At 38.2% G+C, this 21193-nt stretch overlaps 1 protein-coding gene across 4 annotated transcripts in view; it reads right to left on the bottom strand.

The window, feature by feature from the left end:
* gabrb4 (gamma-aminobutyric acid type A receptor subunit beta4) overlaps positions 1-20413 on the bottom strand; it is a 45336-nt gene extending 24923 nt beyond the window's left edge. For 2 of the 4 annotated variants that reach the window (XM_026328302.1, XM_026328303.1), the window contains exon 1: positions 18224-18296. In XM_026328302.1, coding sequence (XP_026184087.1) covers positions 18224-18296 — 73 coding nt within the window. Of the gene's footprint in view, positions 1-18223; positions 18319-20333 lie in introns of those variants that run through there. The other 2 variants (XM_026328301.1, XM_026328304.1) reach the window with 2 other exon arrangements.
* Between the last annotated feature and the right edge of the window lie 780 nt (positions 20414-21193).

The raw sequence follows: 21193 nt of genomic DNA, 5'->3' as shown, positions 1-21193 counted from the left end.
TGTCTTCTTGAATGAAGCTATTTAGGTCAGTACAGGGAACTACTGTAGTTGACTGTGTTGAATTTATTCATCCTGCACCCTCAAGATTGTAAATATCCCCACACAATCACAATATTCATGATCAGTGCACAATTCAGAAACCACCAACTGCTACAAACATCTCTCCACCAGCAGCATTTTATAATCTATTAATATACTATTATTTTCTTCTATTTTCTATACATGCTCCTTCTCAGGCTGAAACATAGGTATGTCCCAGCATGCACTGGGTGCAAAAGACAGCTCTATCAGAAGGCTAAGACACATATAGTCTGACAAGTGCACCTTGAGGCAGTTTAGAGCTTCCAGTTGACCTAACCTGCATATTTTTGGACTGTGGGAGAAACTGGAGCACCCAGAGGAAGCCTCCACAAGCATGCAAACTATACAAGAAAGATCCCAGAATTGATCAGATTAACAGATTTGATCCAAGGACCTCCTTGCTGTGAGGCAACAGTGCTAACCACAGATCCACTATGCCACCTAAACAAACATTCAAAAACATCTAAAAGTTTCACACACACAGCACTGCTTCAAGTGAATACCAAAGAAGTGCTATATATTTTGAATACATATTAAGGTCTGGCACAAAATGTCTGCATAACTGTCTCTCTTGTAATGTGGCCCCAGTAAGCATGGGAAACACCTTACAAAATAAAATGTTCCCCATGCTGCATGGCAATAAAGCAAAACATTAGAATAGTATGATATTTCTGCTGCACTGTTGTTTTTTAAACATACAACACTGCTTGTTCTGTCTATGTATGTATGTAAATGTTTTGTCCTACTGTTCTCTTAGATGGACATTTATGGGATGATTTTCACATAGCCAATGTTGTCCTCTCCAAATTAGTGTAATAAAGCATTTAAAAAATATACAGATGTAGGACAAAAGCTATACTGTGCTCCAGCTTTTAAACAAATTTACAAAACTTTTATATTTTCAGCATGACAAACTGGAAGCATACATGTGCAAAACTTGTGCTTTTAACTTGATTAATGTGTAATTTGATTTGTACAGTACAAAAACAGAGAAGATGATTAACCAGGTGACTGTATAATTACCAAGGCCAGACAGCCTAATTTAGAGAAGGTGCCTTGTATTATGTGCTCCATGCAGCGCAGCATAAAGCTGAATTAATAACAATAATAATTTGTATGACTGATGAGGCCGATGTTACTTATAAATTGTTTGGCAGTGGACAAAGTCGAATTATGGTAACACAAACATTGACATAAAAATATATTTTACATAATGCTATTTGCATCAACTGTATGTGAATCACATCCATGTAGTTCTAAAAGTACTGTATATTCTTTTTACGATTATTTATAACCTAGTACTTATTTACTTACTATTTTCTAATGTGTATTATAGTCTTCCTGTTTTGTTTTGATATGTATTCAAACCTTCCATAAAAGGTCAACTCAGTTACAGTGGGATTTTCCTGTGTCATATGGCTTCAGTGCAGCATTATCAAAAAATAATAACCCAACTGTAAATTTACTATCACCAATACCACAGACCTGCTACATACATACAGTACACTGTTTAGATGAAGTAACAGCATGGTAAGATTAGGGATAGCTTGTGAATAAAGGGGAATCGTTACAGCAGCTCAGGCATGAGCAGTGAAAAAAAGGAACAGAAGGCAAAAGAAAATTATGAGGTAAAACATGAGAGCAGAGGCAGTACATCACAGAAAGTCAGAGAGACAGAGGATAAAGTAAAGGTAGCCTCATCTTATCGTCCTATCCTGTCACAAACCTTGGCTCTGATCTATGAAACCTACTTAGATTCCACACTGAGAAGCTGCATAAGAACAGTGCTTCCTACTTACATACACAGATTTTGTCAGTGAATTATGAAACGCTGCATATATTACCAGCGGACATTCCAACTCATAAATCACTGTCCCAGGAAGAACATTATTAAAGTACTCCAAAAGTATGAAGAGTGAATTGGAAGGTTAGGTTTAATTTAGTTTAGTTTTGTAGGTTTTATAATCACAAAATATAATATTTAAATGTATAGAGTAATGGAACTGTAATGTTTGAGATGGTAACTAACTGGTCAATTTTGTGAAAACATCAAATCACAGAAATAAATCAAAAATTAAAACGAAAGCTTTAACCGACCATTTTTAGCTGTGATTGACTGCAGTATTCCTTACTTTTACTGTACCTTACTGTAGACAGCAAAACAGATTTGAACAGAGACAACATTGGACATGACATTAACACAGCTCAAAATGATGCTTCATAATGTCATGAGTTGTGCAGAGCTGGATTTGATGGGCTTCTAGTGCACAGATGGAGGACAGATGAGGTGTGAGTCGGCTTCTGTTCCATTTAAACAGAAAGGAAACCTTTTCTGGAAGGTTCATTTCTTTATTCATAATAAAAAAGGCAGCATGGCCAAGTACAGTATTAATAACCTAAGGATAAAATGTACCCACTGCAGGATTTTATCCTGTGGCCATTAGGAAACTATTGGCTAAAAAAGTGTATAATTCATTTAATAGTCCTTTATGCTCCAACTTATAATTTATTCACTTACAGACCTAATTTATTCATCAAGCCACAGATTGGCAGTGGTAATCTATGCCATTAATTTTGTTAGCTTTTGTGAAGTAAACATTTTTGAAAAAACTGAGTGGGAAAACAACAACAACAAAAAAAGAGATTACCTACGCTAAACACATTATTGTATTTTGGATAGCTGTATGTGTCTAAGTCAATCTCCTGAGTTTCCCTATACCTCAGTGACAGGTCACATATTACGAGTCGTTCAAAAGCTGCCTGCATAATTACATTAACCTGCGGTAATTATGTGTAGATCCTCCTCAACGATCATGGTGAACATGTCTCAAGGGAGTAGGCTTTATGTATTCATTCTGTAGTAATATATTAATTTGTGAACAACTCTGGAGTGCATGTAAGTAGATAGCAGATCATGCCGTTATAAATATGATTTTAAATAATGTCTCATTCTTTTTTGTCTGTTGCTTAACATTTTACTGTGAGCAAAGAAAGTTAAGACGACCACCGATTCTAAAATGTGAAACGTGGTGCTGTGAAAGCTTATGGCTTAAAACACCAATAATGAATAAAAGCAACCTCCAACCCAATCTCTTTCTCCTTATCTCTATCAAATAAAAACATAAAATGCTCATGGTCTGCAAATTTCAGCAAACTCTATCTACATAGTCCTAAATGAACATTACAGATGCCAAAAAGCAAAAAATAAATGATGTCAGTTGACACTGCAGGATGTTAGTGATACTATATATGGGATTTATGGGAAAGATTACTCATTACACTTATTTTTTTTTCTTTATTTCTTCTCCTGTGCTGCCATCTTTAGTTTAAAGTTCATCTATTTTGCACATGAAATAATGATACACCAAAGAAACGGTGAAAGTCACATTGTGCAGGTGAGTTAAAAAAAGAAACTTAGAAAACATCTCATCTTCAACATAACAAAGAAAAAAACAACTGGACAAACAAACTTCAGCAGACCTGGATACCAGACTCTGAAGGACGGACTCAACAACAAAGAAATGTAGTATATCAAAAACAAACTGCATAAATGTAAAGACAGGAAGACAAAATAAAGTGATGTCGATCAAATGAATGAAAAGAAAAAGTGACATTATGTGCTAGTGTGTTCAAAGACCCAAAGAAGAAGAAGGAGAGAAATAGACAAGCTATGGTTGTGGAAAAACCTCAAACAGTTTATCTTAGCAGTCGCTTAACGTGTAGTTTAAGTGTATATGCATGTGACCTTATAGGCATAAAGGACAGCTTTAATCCGGGTGGGTTCCTCTGCTTTTAATGGAGACTGTAAAAGAAATAAGCACTTTGCGGGTAGTAAATGAACGTAGTCCAGTAGATGTTCCAGTTTAAAAATAAATATACACATACAGCAGTTATAGTGTGAAAGGACAGAATGTCCGATCATTTGAAGGTCACCCAACAATGAACCACATCAGCAGAAAAACAGGTTGGCATAATAACACATGTTCAAATGTTTGCATTGCAGTCTTTGATCGAAAGTGATGACTCAGTAAGAGCACCCGCAATGTCGAAGTCATAACGTACCCGTGTAAAAATAAATAAACTTCAATAACGGATTATATAAGTGTACGCTTAAAAACGGTTTCAGCACACATCCAGATAAATGCATTTTGTAGTAATGCTGAATATTGTGATGTTTGGGTTAGGTCTAAGTTAATGTGCCCAACTATTAACTGCAGTGTGCAGCTGATCCAGAGAAGAGTTCATACTAGAACTATTAATGTGTCTGTATGCTACGGTGTGGCATAGTAATACAGTAGTTACTACTGTTACTTCACAGCAAGAATGTTTGACCTCTAATTGGTAGAGCAGTGGGACCTTCTGTGTGGAGACCACTCCATGTTTTCTCCAGGTACTCCGGCTTCTTCCCACAGTCCAAAGACATGCAGGTTTGGGTATTTATAAATTCTAAATCACCTGTAGGTGGGTATGTGAGCGTGAATCTTTGTTTCTATGTGTCAGTCCTGTGTTAGACTGGTGATCTGCCCTTTTTCAGGTGGGATTGGTCCAGCCACCCTGTGATGCTCTCAGCGCTATAATGGATGTATGGACATATGGTAAGTGATTCTAACAGGCATGGATCTATGCAAAATTGATATAACCATCCCTAAACTGTTTTAAATACATTAACTTCAAAATGTCACTTCAAAATCAAGAACAACCACTGCACTGACGCTGAACAGTACCAGTCAATGATGCAAGTTATAATACACAAATAGTGCTGAGGCAGTTTTCTATACCGGAACCATTGTCTATTCAAAGCATAAGCAGTACTGTTGTCAGTGTTGTAGTCTGGGATACATTATGTACTGATTTAGAAGAGTGACCAAACAGTTTTCTATAGCATGACATTTGTTTGAATTGCATTGTTTTATGCTATTAATGGATATGCTATTAGAAATTATATTTTCTTACATTTAATCCCTAAATATAAGTAGATGTTAAATTTTCATTTGTGGGAGAATGGGATCAAATATCAAAGCAGGCAGAATACAACATTTTATGGTATATTTCAGACATGACACAGAATATGAGTAAAAGTCTCTGGCATAAAATGTTTTTTGAGCCATCACATCCTCTTGAGAAAGCAGTGCAGCATCTGCATACTCATACAGTGATAGATATCGTCAGACGTAGAAAAACAACAAAAGCCAGTTATTATTAAAATCTCTGGCCCTAAGCATATTAGTACAGCATAAACCTACAATAAAGTCCAGTTTTATATTTTTAATGTTTGTCTAAAATCGTTAGCTACACACATCTCCCACCTTGTTTTTTTCCCCTAGCTCTTCGTGATGCATACATCATTTTTTTATGTGGAAACCCATTTTATACAGCTGGCTGTTGGAGTTCAATAATGAAATGGGCTTTTAAGCATGGTTCCCGGTAGTGAGGCTGATGCCATCTATCTCGAGATGCTGTAAATGACATTTCTTTCCTTGTTTATCTATGTGAAACAATCGGATAGCTGCTGCATCTTGCCCTTGGGCAGAGTATCCTTGCCCTGTCAAGGGCACACCTCCCATCCATCACTGCAGGTTCAAAAAGTGAGTCGTAAGGGACTTTAAAAGGAGAGACAAAAAGGAGAAAAAAAAAAGCCCCGCATGCAGGATGCCTCACAAATATCTGACCTAGGGTTTGTGTACTTTGCAGTCCACTGCAATACATTCTGGTGCAATTCTATCAGCATTTTTCTCCTTCATTTCAAAGTTGCTGAAAACAACACTTTGAATGGGAAGATGAAGTATGTCCTTTCTCCTGCATGCTATCTCTCCCCACCCTTGCACCTCTATGCCTCCCTACATACACACCTCATTTAATTCAAATAGAAAATGTAAGTGAAGGGAAAAAGAAAACTGTCCTGCTTGAGCATTTTCCTATGTTTCCTCTGTTATAAATCACTGGGCGTCATCAGGATAGATATCACTTGTACATGCCCCAACATCCATCGTGGGAATCTGACAACACACTCCTGTTTTGCGCTGAATAGGCATTACTTTGAGACCGAATTACGATGGCCTGCACTATCAGCCTGTATGCAAAACAGTCCACGCTTTGACAAATGGCAGCACATAGACTAAGAGATTGTCCTCAGTATTGCAAAAAGAGTCCACCGGTCTTGATAGAAGTGCTACCATATATCATTTAATACAGTTGCTGCATCTGCCAAAGAAGAGGTTTCATCTGATGTCCTGCACTTCAATCGGCATCCGATTCACAGAGGGCAAAATTACTGTGTAGGTAGCGATTTCTGTAAAACGCTGAACAGCATTTAGTCATAGACCACAAAGGGCATCCTAACATAAATTCCAATCCCATACTGTATTGTACATTACAAACATACAAACAAAGTTGTATGTGCAGTTACTGCTTTTACTCACATGTCCAGACTCTCCATTTCAGTCAATTAAGTGTCTATTCTACTCGCCAGTCTTACTGCAACTGATCTGCAGTTTCATGGCTACATTTACTGCTTTTCCATTACAAACAAGATCACGCTGAAGCTGTAACTCATTTGGATCAATGGAAAAGATCAGTAAAAGCCCAGCTGCATATGGCAAACAGGGACAGGTGACCGTACTTTGATGGCATGGCTGCAAGCTGAAATGGCACCAAGCTGCTTTAAACTGGTTAAATAAATGCCACCTATAACTAGAAATCTGATGGTTACAGTTATAGCCACAAACTGCTTTACAGTTAAGAGTCTGGCTCTCGTACTTCTATAGTCCTGGCGCCTATTGATGATTTTTAATGGCCAAGATCGTTAAACTGCAAAATATACGGCAACACTACAGCAGTTGGAACTATTTTATGCTCATGTCATTGTGATAAATAACTAACTCAGTCGCAAAAGAGCTTTGACAGACAGCTGTACTGTGCAGAAACATGAATATGGCATTATAAATCAATATTGAAGCAACATGACTTTCAACATACAGTAAAGATGACCTAGTAAATGCAAATACAGTGGTAGTTTAATATTTATTGTATGATATATGCACAAGTTTTGCAGATCCAAACCAAACTGGGCTATTATCAGATCAAATCAGTCAAATCAAGTGTTGCCATGTCAGTCAATGGCAATTATGATTACCATGACAATAAACAGCAGCATCGTGGTTGAGTGGTTAGCACTGTTGTCTCACAGCAAGAAGGTCCTGGGTTTGCAACCCGGCCTTTCTGTGTGGAGTTTGCATGTTCTCCCTGTGCTTGTGTGGGTTTTCTCCAGGTACTCTGGTTTCCTCCCACAGTCCAAAAACATGTATGTCAGGTTGATTGGTGACTCTAAATTGCCCATAGGAGTGAGTGTGAGTGTGTGAGGTTGTGTGTCTCTATGTGGCCCTGTGATGGACTGGTGACCTGTCCAGGGTGGACCCCTGCCTTTCACCCAAAGAGAGCTGGGATAGGCTCCACCAGATCCCTGTGACCCTGGTTAAGGAACAAGTAGGTATAGAAAATGGATGGATGGATGGATGGATGGATGGATGGATGGATGGATGGATGACAATAAACATGGTTGAGGAGGTACTTCCTAAAACTCCCAGTATCAATAAATGTGATAACTAGGTGACCTAGTAGCAAAGAAAGACACAAAGAAAAGGAGAAAATGAAGTGACATAGTTCACAGAGAATGAAATGCTGGTGTGGATGGATAGGCCGTAAAACATCTGACTTTGCCACAACAGAGCAATGTTCGAATCCTGTGTGAAATGTATTTTAATTGAAGCCCTGAACCCAAACCTAGCCATCTTGTATTTGTTCCTAACCCTAACCACATACTGTACGTTTCATGGCTAAAGTACACCCTGCGTTAACTGTTGTAACCATGAAAACAAAGCTTTATGGTGTGCTAGCAACCTACAAAGCCTCCTAGTAGGTGGACTAGGGACCTCCTGTGTTGTCAGTCCACTAAAAGGCGTGACAAAATCTAAACCAATGACAATGCTAAAGCTCTTTGTAACTGCTTCGTTGTTGAAAGATGCAACGCAAATCAACTTGGTTTGGCTAGTGTTATTTTTTTTACCTTTTGTAAATGTAATTACCTTTTTTTTTGTTCACCATTTGCATAAAACTAAAACATATTTCAGGAATGTACAACAATTTTTTATTAACAATAACAACAACAAAAATATATCTTCAGAATGTCATCCTATCAAATCCAACAGATCAGCTAATTTGCCGAGAGTTATAATCATTTTGTGATTTGTTTGTAATGTTGTTATTTTGCCATGTGTTCTACAGGTTTTCTTGATACGATATGTCTTATGCATTTTAGAGTCTGGGTGAAAAGTCACGTGTGATGGCAGAAATGTACAGCTTAATGTAAAGTAATGTTAAGGCAGCACCAGACTGCAGCTGCCATATTTGAATGTTGGTGTACTTGAAGCTGCTGTTCCTTTAAAGACTTTTAAAAACTGGCTGCAAGACAAATGTTCAGGTAATCCTTCCAGGCCTAGCGTAGTTACCAAGCAGTTATTTTAACTTGCGTGTGAGCTTCTTGCTGTCAAATGTGATTAAAGTAATAATAAGAGAAGGCTATCGGAACGATATAGGCAATATACAATATTCACGATTTCATACATGCTGCATACTGCAGCAGTCATATGAATGTAGTTTCATTCACTTTGGGCCATGTATATGAATTATATTTTAATTAAAATACAAAACTGTTAGTGATGATAAATCAATATTTCCCTTAGAGGACGGACAGAGCTCTAGATCATGATTTTATATCAAATAGTTGTCAATTTTTCAGAATAGTTTTGACGTCAGTATGACTTAGAAAAAAACTATTAATTAAATGCTCTGAGGACACATTTCCCTTAGTAAATTTGTTCCTATAGAACCAAAACTCCTCATCTAAGACAGGCATAAAGCCAACAATGAACATGACTCCATGGGTATATTGTATGTTTACAAGACTTTAGCCAAAATCATTTTACTCCATGGAGCTGATAATCACGATGAAACAGAAAACGCTCCCACTGCCCCAGAGAGCCCATCAGGGACATTCACAGTCACCTCTTTCATCTTGTTTTATTCTCACTAGACCAATGTCACATTGCAGTGGCAGTACAACGTTGCGGGGAACAGGACACATTATTTTCTATTGCTTCTTTCTAAAAGGTGCATCCGTGAACGTTCATTAATACATCTTGTACAGAAAACCTTCCCATCTCCATGTGCACCTCTGAAGCCCTTCATTTGAAATTATCCAAAATAATCACAGAACAGATTGTCACTTGCAATTTTAGCAGTCACATGGATTTCTAAAATCTGCAGGGCTATCTACAACAATGGACAACACTTCATAAATTACCCCAGAACAGCACCTTCTGTTAGACAGGCTCTTCAGTTTCTTTGTCATCCTGTTTATGCCCATCTACAGTATGCTCAGCGAAATTCATTTTCACTCTGCTGCACAACTGACGGAAAACTATTTAAGACACACTAAGCCAGTATCACTGTTTATTACATCAGGCAAGGACAAAATAAGGAAAGAGAGTAGCTTAGGGAAGCATCACTGGACTGTATTTGTGCTGATAATCAAAATTATGTTCCATGTTCAGAATCGGACAGAGGGGAAGACAATGTAAATGCTGACATAATCAACAACCACTATAAAGAAGCTGAATAATGTGAAATAGCCCAATATGCTACGGCACATGCAATATGAATATGACTTCCAGTGGAGTACATTAACACTATAATAAACACAAACCCATGTTTAGAAGATTATTGCAACCGATATACAGCAAGTTTATAAATAATGGTTCAGTTCTGGGTTACCATCCTTTTATATGTTTGTCAAATACGGCACTTTCCTATAAGGCATGCAAGGTAAAAACTACTACCACCTATCACCATACTTACTGTAAACCACAGAGGAAGTGAACAGATGCCCTATGTGGACAAATAAACAAAACACTGCATCATCTAGCTGGTTGTAATTTAACTGAAAATTTTCATACTAAAGACAACAGATACAAACCGACCATCTAGATAATGATTAAAAACCCTTCTAACTAGTTATCCCAGCTTCTTCTCTGGGTTTAAACTGATCCCAAAGTCATTATTTCAACTATTTGTGATTATTTTTACCACTTGTGTTTCAACACATTTTGTCATTCTATGTACCTGCCATGAACTGGCCAGAGAATCAATCACAACTATCATTTGTATTTATAAACTATTACAGTGCAGAGTGTACATAAGTAATATTTTAACAATTTTTTTTCTTTATAGTCCACACTTGGTTAGGGTTTAGCAGGAAGACTGGCATGTTCACTGCATTTGTGATATGTCACCCTTCATGCTTTGTTAATAGAGATCATAAAACCCATTCCTGTGATGATGACAGTTTGATTTGAAATATGTTCTCCAGAAGGACGGATGTGTGAGTAAGGTGAGAGCTGAGCTGGGTCCTCTCATCTCTTCCAGTTGACTGCAAGTCATGTTTTTTTCTTTTTTGTTCATAGTGACATTACTGCAGTTTTCTTGCAAGAATCTTAAGCGAGTCTGCACGCTGGTCGCCAATTTTTCTACACTTCCAGTTCCCAGGTAGAAATCAGTCCACAGAAACAGTGTCAGATTACTCCATCCTTTTTCCTGACTGACCATACTAATCCTGCTCATTACTGTCCATGACCACTGGCAGCAGGACACACACACAAAGAAAACATTTCTTGCTTGATCACATGCAGAAACAGATAAAGACATGAATTTGACCACACACCAAATGGCCCACATAAATAGGGGCCAGTGACGCCACTGCTGTTGTGATAAATAAACTATCCAGTTATTGCCGCCTGTATCAAAGCCATGGCCAGAATATTTTATATCAGGAAACAAGCTCAAACCATATATGCTACCTGAATGGAAAATAGATATTCATTTCATACACAAAGGGTTAACAGCAGCTGTACAGATAGAATCAGTGCAAAACTTGTCTGATGAAGAATGGAAAATATCATGCTATAGGTAACACTAAACATGCTGTAAAAATGAGGTGTTATTAAAGTAAAGAATAATAAAACTTTACTTCAACATTCATGTTGTTATTTATAAAAATAATAAAATTATCAAATCAATAATAAAACTGATCTCTAATTAAACTAATTTAGGTCATTGAATTTACTACCTAATTTACTACCTAATAAATGTATTTAGACATATTTTATTAAATCAAACACTTCATCATACAGCATGACATCCATGTTAACATGCATGAGTTAAGGCCAATTTTCTGAGAAACTGTTATGTGTATTTCAAAGGGTTTCTGGATACAGAGCTGGGCTGTGGTATCCAGCTCCTGCAGTATTTGTAGTTGTGATTTTATTGTAGAGGCAGACAGCTTGACAGAGAAATAATCATTTGATGCAGAGACATGCAAGGTCTCAAGCACCCTTGAATGCCTACGTGCGTATGCATGCATGCAAGGCTGACAATGAGAGAAGGGACAAAAAAGGTGTGATGTACAGAGGATTGCAGAAAATATGAACAGTATTTGCTACAGAAAATAAAACTGATTCACTTAAGGCAAGAACATAGCTGCAGAGACACTGTATAGTCACACTATGATTATCAAAATTGCAATTAATTTGGGATTTTCTGTAACTAAGGGAGTTTTTTCCTCTCCATGCTCGCCAAGTGCTTGCTCACAAGGGATTTGTTGAGTTTCTATGTAAAAGTGCCATGAGATTACTTTATTGTGATTCATGCTATACAAATAGAAGAAATTGAACTGAATTGAAATTAATGGTGACACGGTGTACGTATTCACAAACTCTAGATCAACATGAGACTCAGCTGAAGAATAAATAGTTCCAATTCTAATGCCTCTGCTTATTTTCTGATGTGCAGCAAAAAGCTCAACTTAAGTACATGTAAATCAGGTAAACCTGAATAATGAGAATTACTAAAAAACAGAAAAATACAAAAAAAAATATTGCTGTTGTTATTTTCTTTTTATTATTACAAAAAACAAGTTATCCTTCCAACAAATAGCACCTGTTTAGTCAGAGCATAATATCCTTCATGGTTCTGTGCTGTAGAACTTCTTGGAAATCCAGATGCAAGTGAAAGAGCGATACTGCAGCATGTGGGTGATATACTCATTACAATCAAAACAGTGTCTGTAATTCAATCCTCTCAGCTGGGTGAACTAGCAAACCATAGCAAATTGTAAAGATGTAGTGCCCCTGAACATGCTCAGTAATGTCACACTACAGAGATAGAAAAAGCCACCAACTAATACCAGAAATAACAATAAGAGTGCTGGAACTCCAGGGTGACAGGAAACCAGCTAGGTGCTTAAGGCTCAGGCGATCAGGGGTTAATAGTATAAAAGGTCTAATGTGCATTATCAGGATGCACTCTCACCTCCATAAATTTTATGCAGATGGCAGCAAACCATAACCTGCGCAAATCAATGTCAACAGTGGGGACAGTCTTGCGTCATGTTCTTAAGCCCTCCTTCTGTATGTGAACTTCCTACTGTGCTACACCAACAATGACATGGTGAAAAGGAGCTATGGTTATTAAACCAATGCCAGTCTTTTCTATGAACCTAATTGAAAAATCAGTGGTAAATGTTATCCCAGTGTCTGTCACTGTGGTATCCAGAAGACTATGGACTGCAAACACCTTGTAGCAATGGAGCCAGCAATCAACATCTACAATTCTAGGAACAGATGAGGAACGTCAGTCTAATGAACATACATGACTACAACAACTCTGCCCAAAGGCATGTTGACCCTTCCATGGCATGTTAAGGGTTGGTGGAGTCATCTTATGATTTTCCATACAATGGGGGCAGGACTTCACTTTGCCTATACATCTGTCCAAGCTAGGCTAAGAGACAGTCAAGGATTTTTATCGGAAAGGTACACAGATGATTCTCATGTACTGTATTGACTCTATGATCTGTAATCAGTTGCAGGGAGGTTCAACAGTTCTGGTCTAACACAGGACACATCTATCTTCCAGACAATGTTTGCAACAACAACATAACAACCTAAAAGACAGAATAGTGTCCTTTTCTGTTCGCTGTCGAACCATTTTCAGTTCTTAAGAGAGTTTATGAGGCAAACCCAATGGGGTTTTTTTCTACTTGACCTAACCTGAAAAAATGTCTTAGGACTGTTGACCTCTTTGATGGCTGTGGTTTTATCTTCTACTGGTTACAGATCCACTGCCACATGATAGTGATTCCCAAATATGTCACAATAGGTGCCCAAAATATTTTTTTTCCAGGCAGTATTGAAAAGACTCTTCAGCACCTGATCCAGGTTTACAACATGCTCTGTCATTTGATACCTCGTAATCAAAATGTTTTCGAGGTGTCCATGGCACATGAGGATTGCTTTGGAGCATATTGTCCATTGTTCACTGGAAAATGGAGGGGCTGGGTGCCATGCAACACTAAGCCAAGTGTGGCCAACCATGTGTAATGAAGAGCCAACAGTCTGATAACCTCAGCGGGTAATCTATTTTTTTTGCAGTGTACCTAATCAGTTGGAGGCTTCTTTGTTTGATAGGGAAAACTTGCAGAGTGTTGGCGCTCCGTGGCACACAGTTGGCTACGTCTGCACTAAGTGGTTGGTTCTTAATGTATCACCGTACCTTTTAATGTTGGGCTCATTGATTACTCTTACAGTGGGTGCAACCCACTTGTGTAAATGCCCAACTCTTTCTACACTAAATTTCTGGTGAATCTCCCTGACTGGATCATAGTTATGCCCCATATAAGTCTCAAATGTAAATGACCCCACACATGGGGATCCTGCATGCCTGTCAAACACAATGCAAAAGTCACACTGCCTAACTGTGGAACTCTGGACTATCAAGGAGTGCTTTGGGTCATAAAATAGTCATAAAACATTTTACACACTTTTTTAGCTTCCCATTAGTACTGTTCCAGTGTCTGAGTCTCTTCATTTTACTATACAAGCATTAGTTTCCTCAACATATTTACTGACACTCCCAAACAGGGCCATATTGCCTCGTCCTCACACGTCCCCTTCAATCATCTGCCTAACAAGTAAACACACCATCAACACACCAACAAACTGCTCAAAAGAACACAGTTTTCTTTGCTTTTGAACCAATTTGAACTGTTTTTTACCTTTGTGCTAGAAAAGACTCACTGGAAGATGAGAAGAACACAAGTAGCACATTACTGTATCAGATTCGATCTGTTTAAGAGTACATGTCCTTCTTGATAATTACACAGCCTATGTTTTGGTTTCATGCAGGATCGATTTTACAAAAACATGTTTGCCCATTTGGTACTGTAAGAATAGATAGGAAAAAAAACTAGACTATGCAACTATGCAAAGGCAGTGTGTAATGCAGTGTCAACATGTTCATTATTTCAGGTATTGGATTAAGTAGCAGTCGTATGCATCAGTTTTAATTTTACAACCATGTTTCAATTTATTAACAATGTCAGAGTAGCCTAATCTTACAGTATATAGAAGTGTAACGGTTTAAAAATGTGGGCAAAGGTACTTAAAAACATTGGTGCTACGCTAAAGAATTATATTCTCTTTACCAAGTCTGCAATGTGCTGGTTACCTTGGTGAGTCTAATCACTCAGGTTATATGGGGGTTATGGTCTATGATTCAGTTCTTTGACCATGAGCAATTAGTCAGAAGGTTATGACCAAGGGCTATTATCCAAATGAACCTAAAATAAAAGAGATGAGACACACATTTGCAATGTTTGCATTGGTATGGAAAATGTTACAGACATCCATCCATCCATCATCTATACCCGCTTATTCCTCTTTAGGGTCACAGGGATCTGCTGGAGCTTATCCCAGCTCTCCTTGGGTGAAAGGCAGGGGTCCACCCTGGACAGGTCACCAGTGTTACATATAAAGACATATTTATCAAAAATGTTACAAAAATAGCCATAATAAATATAATTGTAAGAAAATTACAATCAAGTTCTCCTGTAAAATTGTAAATGATAGGATAATTTGGGTCTGCTAACTGGTTTAGAGCTCTGCTTCTTGAATTGCCTTACAAAACAGTAGGAAGAAGAAAGCTGTTTCTGAACATAGTGAATGCAGAGTGGACTATTCATCTGCATATACTGATGGTAAGACCACAACATGTCAATAAAATCCTATGGCATCACTCATGGCAATCTCTTCCTGACCATTCATACCACAGACATTCTGTCCATTGATAAATGCCTTTGACTTAGTATTTATTCTAAATGTGGGTGTTTGTCAGACCGTTAGGAGCCACAGTCTGTGTCCAGCGTTGTGCTAAATTAAAACCCTCTTAGTCAAATCTCAAGAGCTAAAGGTCGTCAGCAGTTGTGTCATGACAGAAGTAGCTGACTGATGTTGGAAATATCAAGACATGATGGACTACAGCTCCCTGGCCTGAGGGGAAAGCACAGCTACTCTCTGCCTGGGATAATCACTCTTTAAAACTTGCTCTACCTACCCCAGTGCATCCACAGGCTGCCAGACAATAGTGGTCTATAACCTTGTTGGTTTTTAAGCACCTCCTCCAGTATAGATGTTATTAATATTTTGATCTAGAAACAGAAATTTAATAGAACAGAAATAAAAACCATTTTCTTATTCATTTTCTCATATATTTGCTTTAAATGTACTGTTTGCATGATTTGTTTTAATCCATTTGTTGTTGTTGAAACGTGGCTATTTAAACCATTGCATACCATTTTTTTTTTGGTCAAGTGTGTATCAATAAGAATGTGCCATGAAATCTAAGCTTTTGTTACTGGCATCCAGTTTTATCTGATTTCATTTATATAAGTGGAGAGCAACACTTGTATTTCATGAATACAAGAGGACATGATCTTTCCAGGGTGTACCCCGCCTCTCGACCAATGTCACTGGGATTGGCTGCATCCCCCACTCCAACCCTGAATTAAACTGAGTGGTCTAGGGATAGGATGGATGGATTGAAGAGGACATGACGTCCTCATAGAGGTGGTAGAGGAAAGAGATCACCTGTTTTTGGTGTGGAACACAATAAAGATGAATTCAAACGGTAAAAATGACTTTAATGTAATTTAGATTTACTTGCTAAATAAATTCTTAAGGGAAGAGGAAGAATCGTCATTTGCAAGCACCATCTAACTATGCAGCTACATTAATAGTGTGTAAATCTGTTACAGAAACACTGCTTGTCTGCATATGAGTGAGAGTTAATATCTGAAAAGGTGAACTCTGCAATGCCTGCTGATCATTCCCCAACTGCAACAGACTGCATAAGTTTAAATATAAAATGTTCAAAAGTACCACTGAGCATTTTAATCTCATTTCAGCAGTCAGACACACTCACTTGCTTACTCTCATTTCCTTCCATTGAAACAACTGTGGAATGGCAGCGATCCAAAACACAAAACCAAGACAGAGCAGTTTTCACAGTGGCTAGCACTGGGCTAACCTGTTCAGAGAAGCTATTCTGACAGAGCACCTGACCAGAGGAAAGTTATGTGATGAGCTGTACCTGCTATATGTTTTTCACTGCTTGCTCTCAATCTCATCAAGTGTGGGGTCAATAAAGGACTGACAGACTGATGCCTGCAACCCAATTAAAAAAGATACTGGTGAATAAGATTCTGTATATATAATAAGCACTATTCAGATTGATAGATCTGTGGAATATGACAATACCTCATAAATGTATACATTATTTATACATTATAAATGTGTTGAATTTTATATTGAAGTAAATAAACATAATGTACTGTATATTATTACAGAAAAAGCCAAAGGGGCACAGTGGACAAGGGTATGTTATGTTTTTGATGCAATGAACATGAATCACCATGTATCTTATAATTGCTACATGAATTTTGTTTTAATGCAGTCCTGTCTTTTTAAACATAACTCGCCCGCATAGCATATTTAGGTATTTTCTACATGAGTCATGCCACACTGCCTCTGCCTACCATGGTTTATTTTTTTTCAATACACTGGATGTCTTGTCTGTCATTTTTCATTTTGTACACATAACGCAGGAAAAAAACAGACACATCTAAGAAACAAATAGATGTGAAAGGTTAAGGTTTTAAGTGGCTAAACAGGGGATTATCTTGGAGTTTGTAAGCACTGAGTTTTCATGTACATTTCTGGCTATGCAACAGTGAAGCGGAGACAAATTTAAGTGGTGACAGACATTGTGTTGTGTTATAATAAACAATGAAACAATAAAGATGGTCCTGAAATTAATAAGCATAAGCTTATACACCAGTACAACATGGTACAGACTACAGTATTATACATTGTACTGAATTAAAGCCTTAAAGCCATCATTACGGTTGTCAATCAGTGCTGAGTTATGATATCATCAATGAGTGGCCCCGCTCAGACCAGGCTACAGATGCTACAAGTCCAAACAATAAAATCTGAAGCCTCCTCTTTAATTTGATACTATACTTTGTATGTGCAGGTTCTTTACTTCATCTGCAAAAATGATTAGTTCTTCCCCAAGATTTTTCCAAACCTTTAATTTTACATCAGCAGCGTCACTAGCAATAGACCTGCACGCTTTTCAAAATTCAACTATTTTTTACACTCTTTAACAATTATTGTGGTTAAATAGCTTCAGTAAAACAATCAACCCAATGACATACACTAATGACTTGCACCCCACACCTTCTATTTTCAGCAATTATCAAAATACCATTATTCTAATGAGCGGATGTAAAAGATGCACAATTTCCTATAAAAGTTAATGGGGCAAATTGTTTTCCTTGATCTGCAAATCAAATGCTCAGAAACACTGCGATGTACTACAAAGGGGTCATAAAACATTGCTAATCACAAAAGTTTTAAAAATCAATACATTCCCTTTCCCTGATTTTAGTGTTTGATTGCTCTGTTATGTGTGCCCTACTTCTTGAGGAGCAGCCATCTTCGATGTGTGAACAGATCCATGGTAATGACATGGTAGCAGTCATTTCAAAGCTATACCATACATTTTGCCAGAGGAAAACTATTTGACAGATTTTTAAAAAAATGTCTTATAAATATCACTATGAACAAACTTGGACTTGGACCCTTGACAACAGAGCATGAGCCTGCAAAGCACATGTAGGCACAATACATACCTCCAAAATCAGGCCTTAAGCGGATGTCATATCCCTTCAGCAACTTGTCCACAGTGGTCTTGGCCACAGACATTCCAGTGCTTCCAGTGGAGGAGCTGAGGGCAGAAACCACAAGAGCCATTTTAAAGCCATGTTTAAAGGAACAGATACTGATACTTTGGTCATAGACATTTAATTTCTCTGTAGAATACCTGCTATGTGATGAAGCCTGAACATGGCTACTGCATGTACTCTGTTCTTAACATCATGCCATGCATGTCACCTTTGAAGAGGAAGCCTTTATGTCAAAACAGTGCGGCTCTGACAATGGAAGGGAGGAACTGGGTTGCATTAAACAACACCCAGCATGCTCTTTCATCTAAAGTAAGCATTCATTTGTAAAAAGCTATATATTTCATCCTCAATATCAGTCAAATTCAGTTTTAATCTTGTTTTCCTAACTGTGACCTCTGAATGGTAAGGACACATTTTAAATTAAAATGAGACATTTACTTTACCAAGAATACACAACATTTAATGGCATACTAAAAGCATACTGACTCTTGTGTTGTTATCATGAGAAAGGTTTAAAAATGCACCTCTTTTTTTTTTTCACCTGTTCCCCCACCTACAGTACATCCATCTAATCTGTGAGTGGGTGTAATAATGACACACCTGTCAGGCATTTTATTGATGTCTGTCCTTGAAAGTAGTGGCAATAAAAGTAACAATGTCACTGTTTCAATGCCCAGTCTTATTCATGTGGAATGTATTTAAATAAGCTCCGTGTTATAACACAGCCTCCCTTCATGCTGTCAGAGGCACGGCCTCGTTGGTCTGGGCCTGGAGACAGACAATCCCCAGGAGGAACATATAGGATGCACTAATCTGTGCGGCCTATATGTGACACCTATAACAGTGGTGCCAGGACCTGTATCACCTGACTGAGACCAGCTCTCCAGCTGAGGTTCCTTGTTACAGAGAGGGGGTGGAATGAGTGAGAGGGGAAGAAGTGGGTTAAAATTGCTCCTCTGATAGGAGCACTAGCCCTTGGCTCAGTGAGGAAAGCACTGTTCAATTAGCTCACGGGCAGTGCAGCTGTTCATCAGGCTGGCCTGTTCCAGGACTTGTGGGTTTGACACCTGAGAGCATCATTATGAAAGGAATACCACTGTCAACTGAAACACATACAAGAATATGCCCATCCATCTGTTATTCAGGGGTATGATAAGTGCAACCCAATCTTCATTGAGTTTTAAAAACTCTTTGCTGGGGCTGTGGGCTACTGCGGACAAGGAGCAGTAGGCCACAGGGGACACAGATCTGTGCCTTTATCAACAAAACAATATCACAAAGAAAGTGATCACAAAGAAAGTGATCAGGAGATTCTGGCTGTGGTGATGTTCATGGATGTTTGTCCAGTAATAAATACTGCGAACGTTACAAGCTAGACAACAGCTTATTTACTGAAACGTGAAGTGGTATATGGTACCCTTCCTCCAATCTTGGGGGCAACAGCAGATGATGACCTGCTGGGATTATTTCTCCATTTTGATTGATTAGGTTCTGGTCAATAAAATGAGCAATTAAGATGACTATGTGATCAGGAATATTACCTTTTGTTAACTGAGAAGAAAAATAGGTATGTTTGCAGGTCGAGTGGTTACAGCAGTGTAGACCCATACATCTAATCTGCTTACCATAGCGCAATCAATCCATGATCGATTTATCCTATTAACTAATCTTCGGCTAAGGCAGGTCATTTTAACCAGGATCGTACTGGAAGTCGCCCTATCCAGCACACATATGCATATGCCCATTTGGATATGGGGAGGGGGCTACATTTCACAATAAGCTTGATATCGCGCACGCGCATGTTTTACGCTCGCGCACGCCACAGCATCGTCTATTAGAGCATATATCGGCAGCAATGCCCCTAATAAATAGGCCTGGGTATACCCTTAATGCGATTTGCCACATCTCAGCCTTCTATTAACCGCTGATCACGTTTACTGCTGTGAAAGGTTTTTTTTTTTACTATTTGTCATATATATACATATATATGTTATATATATATACATATATATGTTATATATATATGTATATATTGTAGCAAGTGACGTTTTCTTACCTTTGAACAAAGCATACGAAGGACAAAGCCGCCAGAGCAAAGAAAATTCCACATAATTTATCTTCTTGACGACCCAACATCTCCACAAATCCTTAGAATATAGTTTCTATAATCCAACCAGTCCAGTTGTCCTCCCGAAAAGCACAAAGTAAAAACTGGCAATCAAAAGATAATTGCCTTTTTGAAAATGTCGAATAAACTAGCCTACATCTACGCATGCGATGTCTTCATTAAAATGGGCTTCTCGAATTAAAAAATCTCGTAAGTGGCCCCCGCTGTTTTCCCCAGCTATGGAAATCCGTGCAGGTCACAGAGCCCCTCGACCAACACCAGAAGATCAGACATCTTGCTCAAAAAAAAAAAAAAAACAGCATACACAATAGTTTTAAAAGTGATGACAAGTATTCTTCCTCTTTAAAAAAACAAACACTGGCATGAATGACTGAGCAGCAGCCTCTTGATGATCAAATTGGTGGATGAAATTTCCCAGTCCAAATCTGCAGAAGAGGCATGGTTCCAGCGATGCTCTGGCGCCAGACTATTCCACAACGTGATGCTGTTAAAAGATATTTGTTTGAGCTGGAAACGCTGGTCGGCTGAAGGGGAGCGGTGGGTTTATAAAAAAGAAAACTGAAATGTTCATTCCCTTTTTGCCATTGCTGCTGCTGATGATGATGTAGATCAGCGCAAAGTCACTGAGGGGAAAATGCACACTGAAAAAGCACTGGGTAATATCTGATGCAGACGTCAGAGCAGGCTATATCACTCCTCCGGTGAAAAAAATTAGATGCCGAGAAATATGGATGCCCCCTGATACGCCAATGCATGTATCACAACGTCGGATTTCATAGCAAAGATGC

The sequence above is a fragment of the Mastacembelus armatus genome, chromosome 14 (assembly GCF_900324485.2).
Source record: "Mastacembelus armatus chromosome 14, fMasArm1.2, whole genome shotgun sequence".
NCBI lineage: Eukaryota > Metazoa > Chordata > Actinopteri > Synbranchiformes > Mastacembelidae > Mastacembelus > Mastacembelus armatus.
Note: the sequence above shows the minus strand (reverse complement) of the source record. Positions and strands in the feature narration are given on the sequence as shown.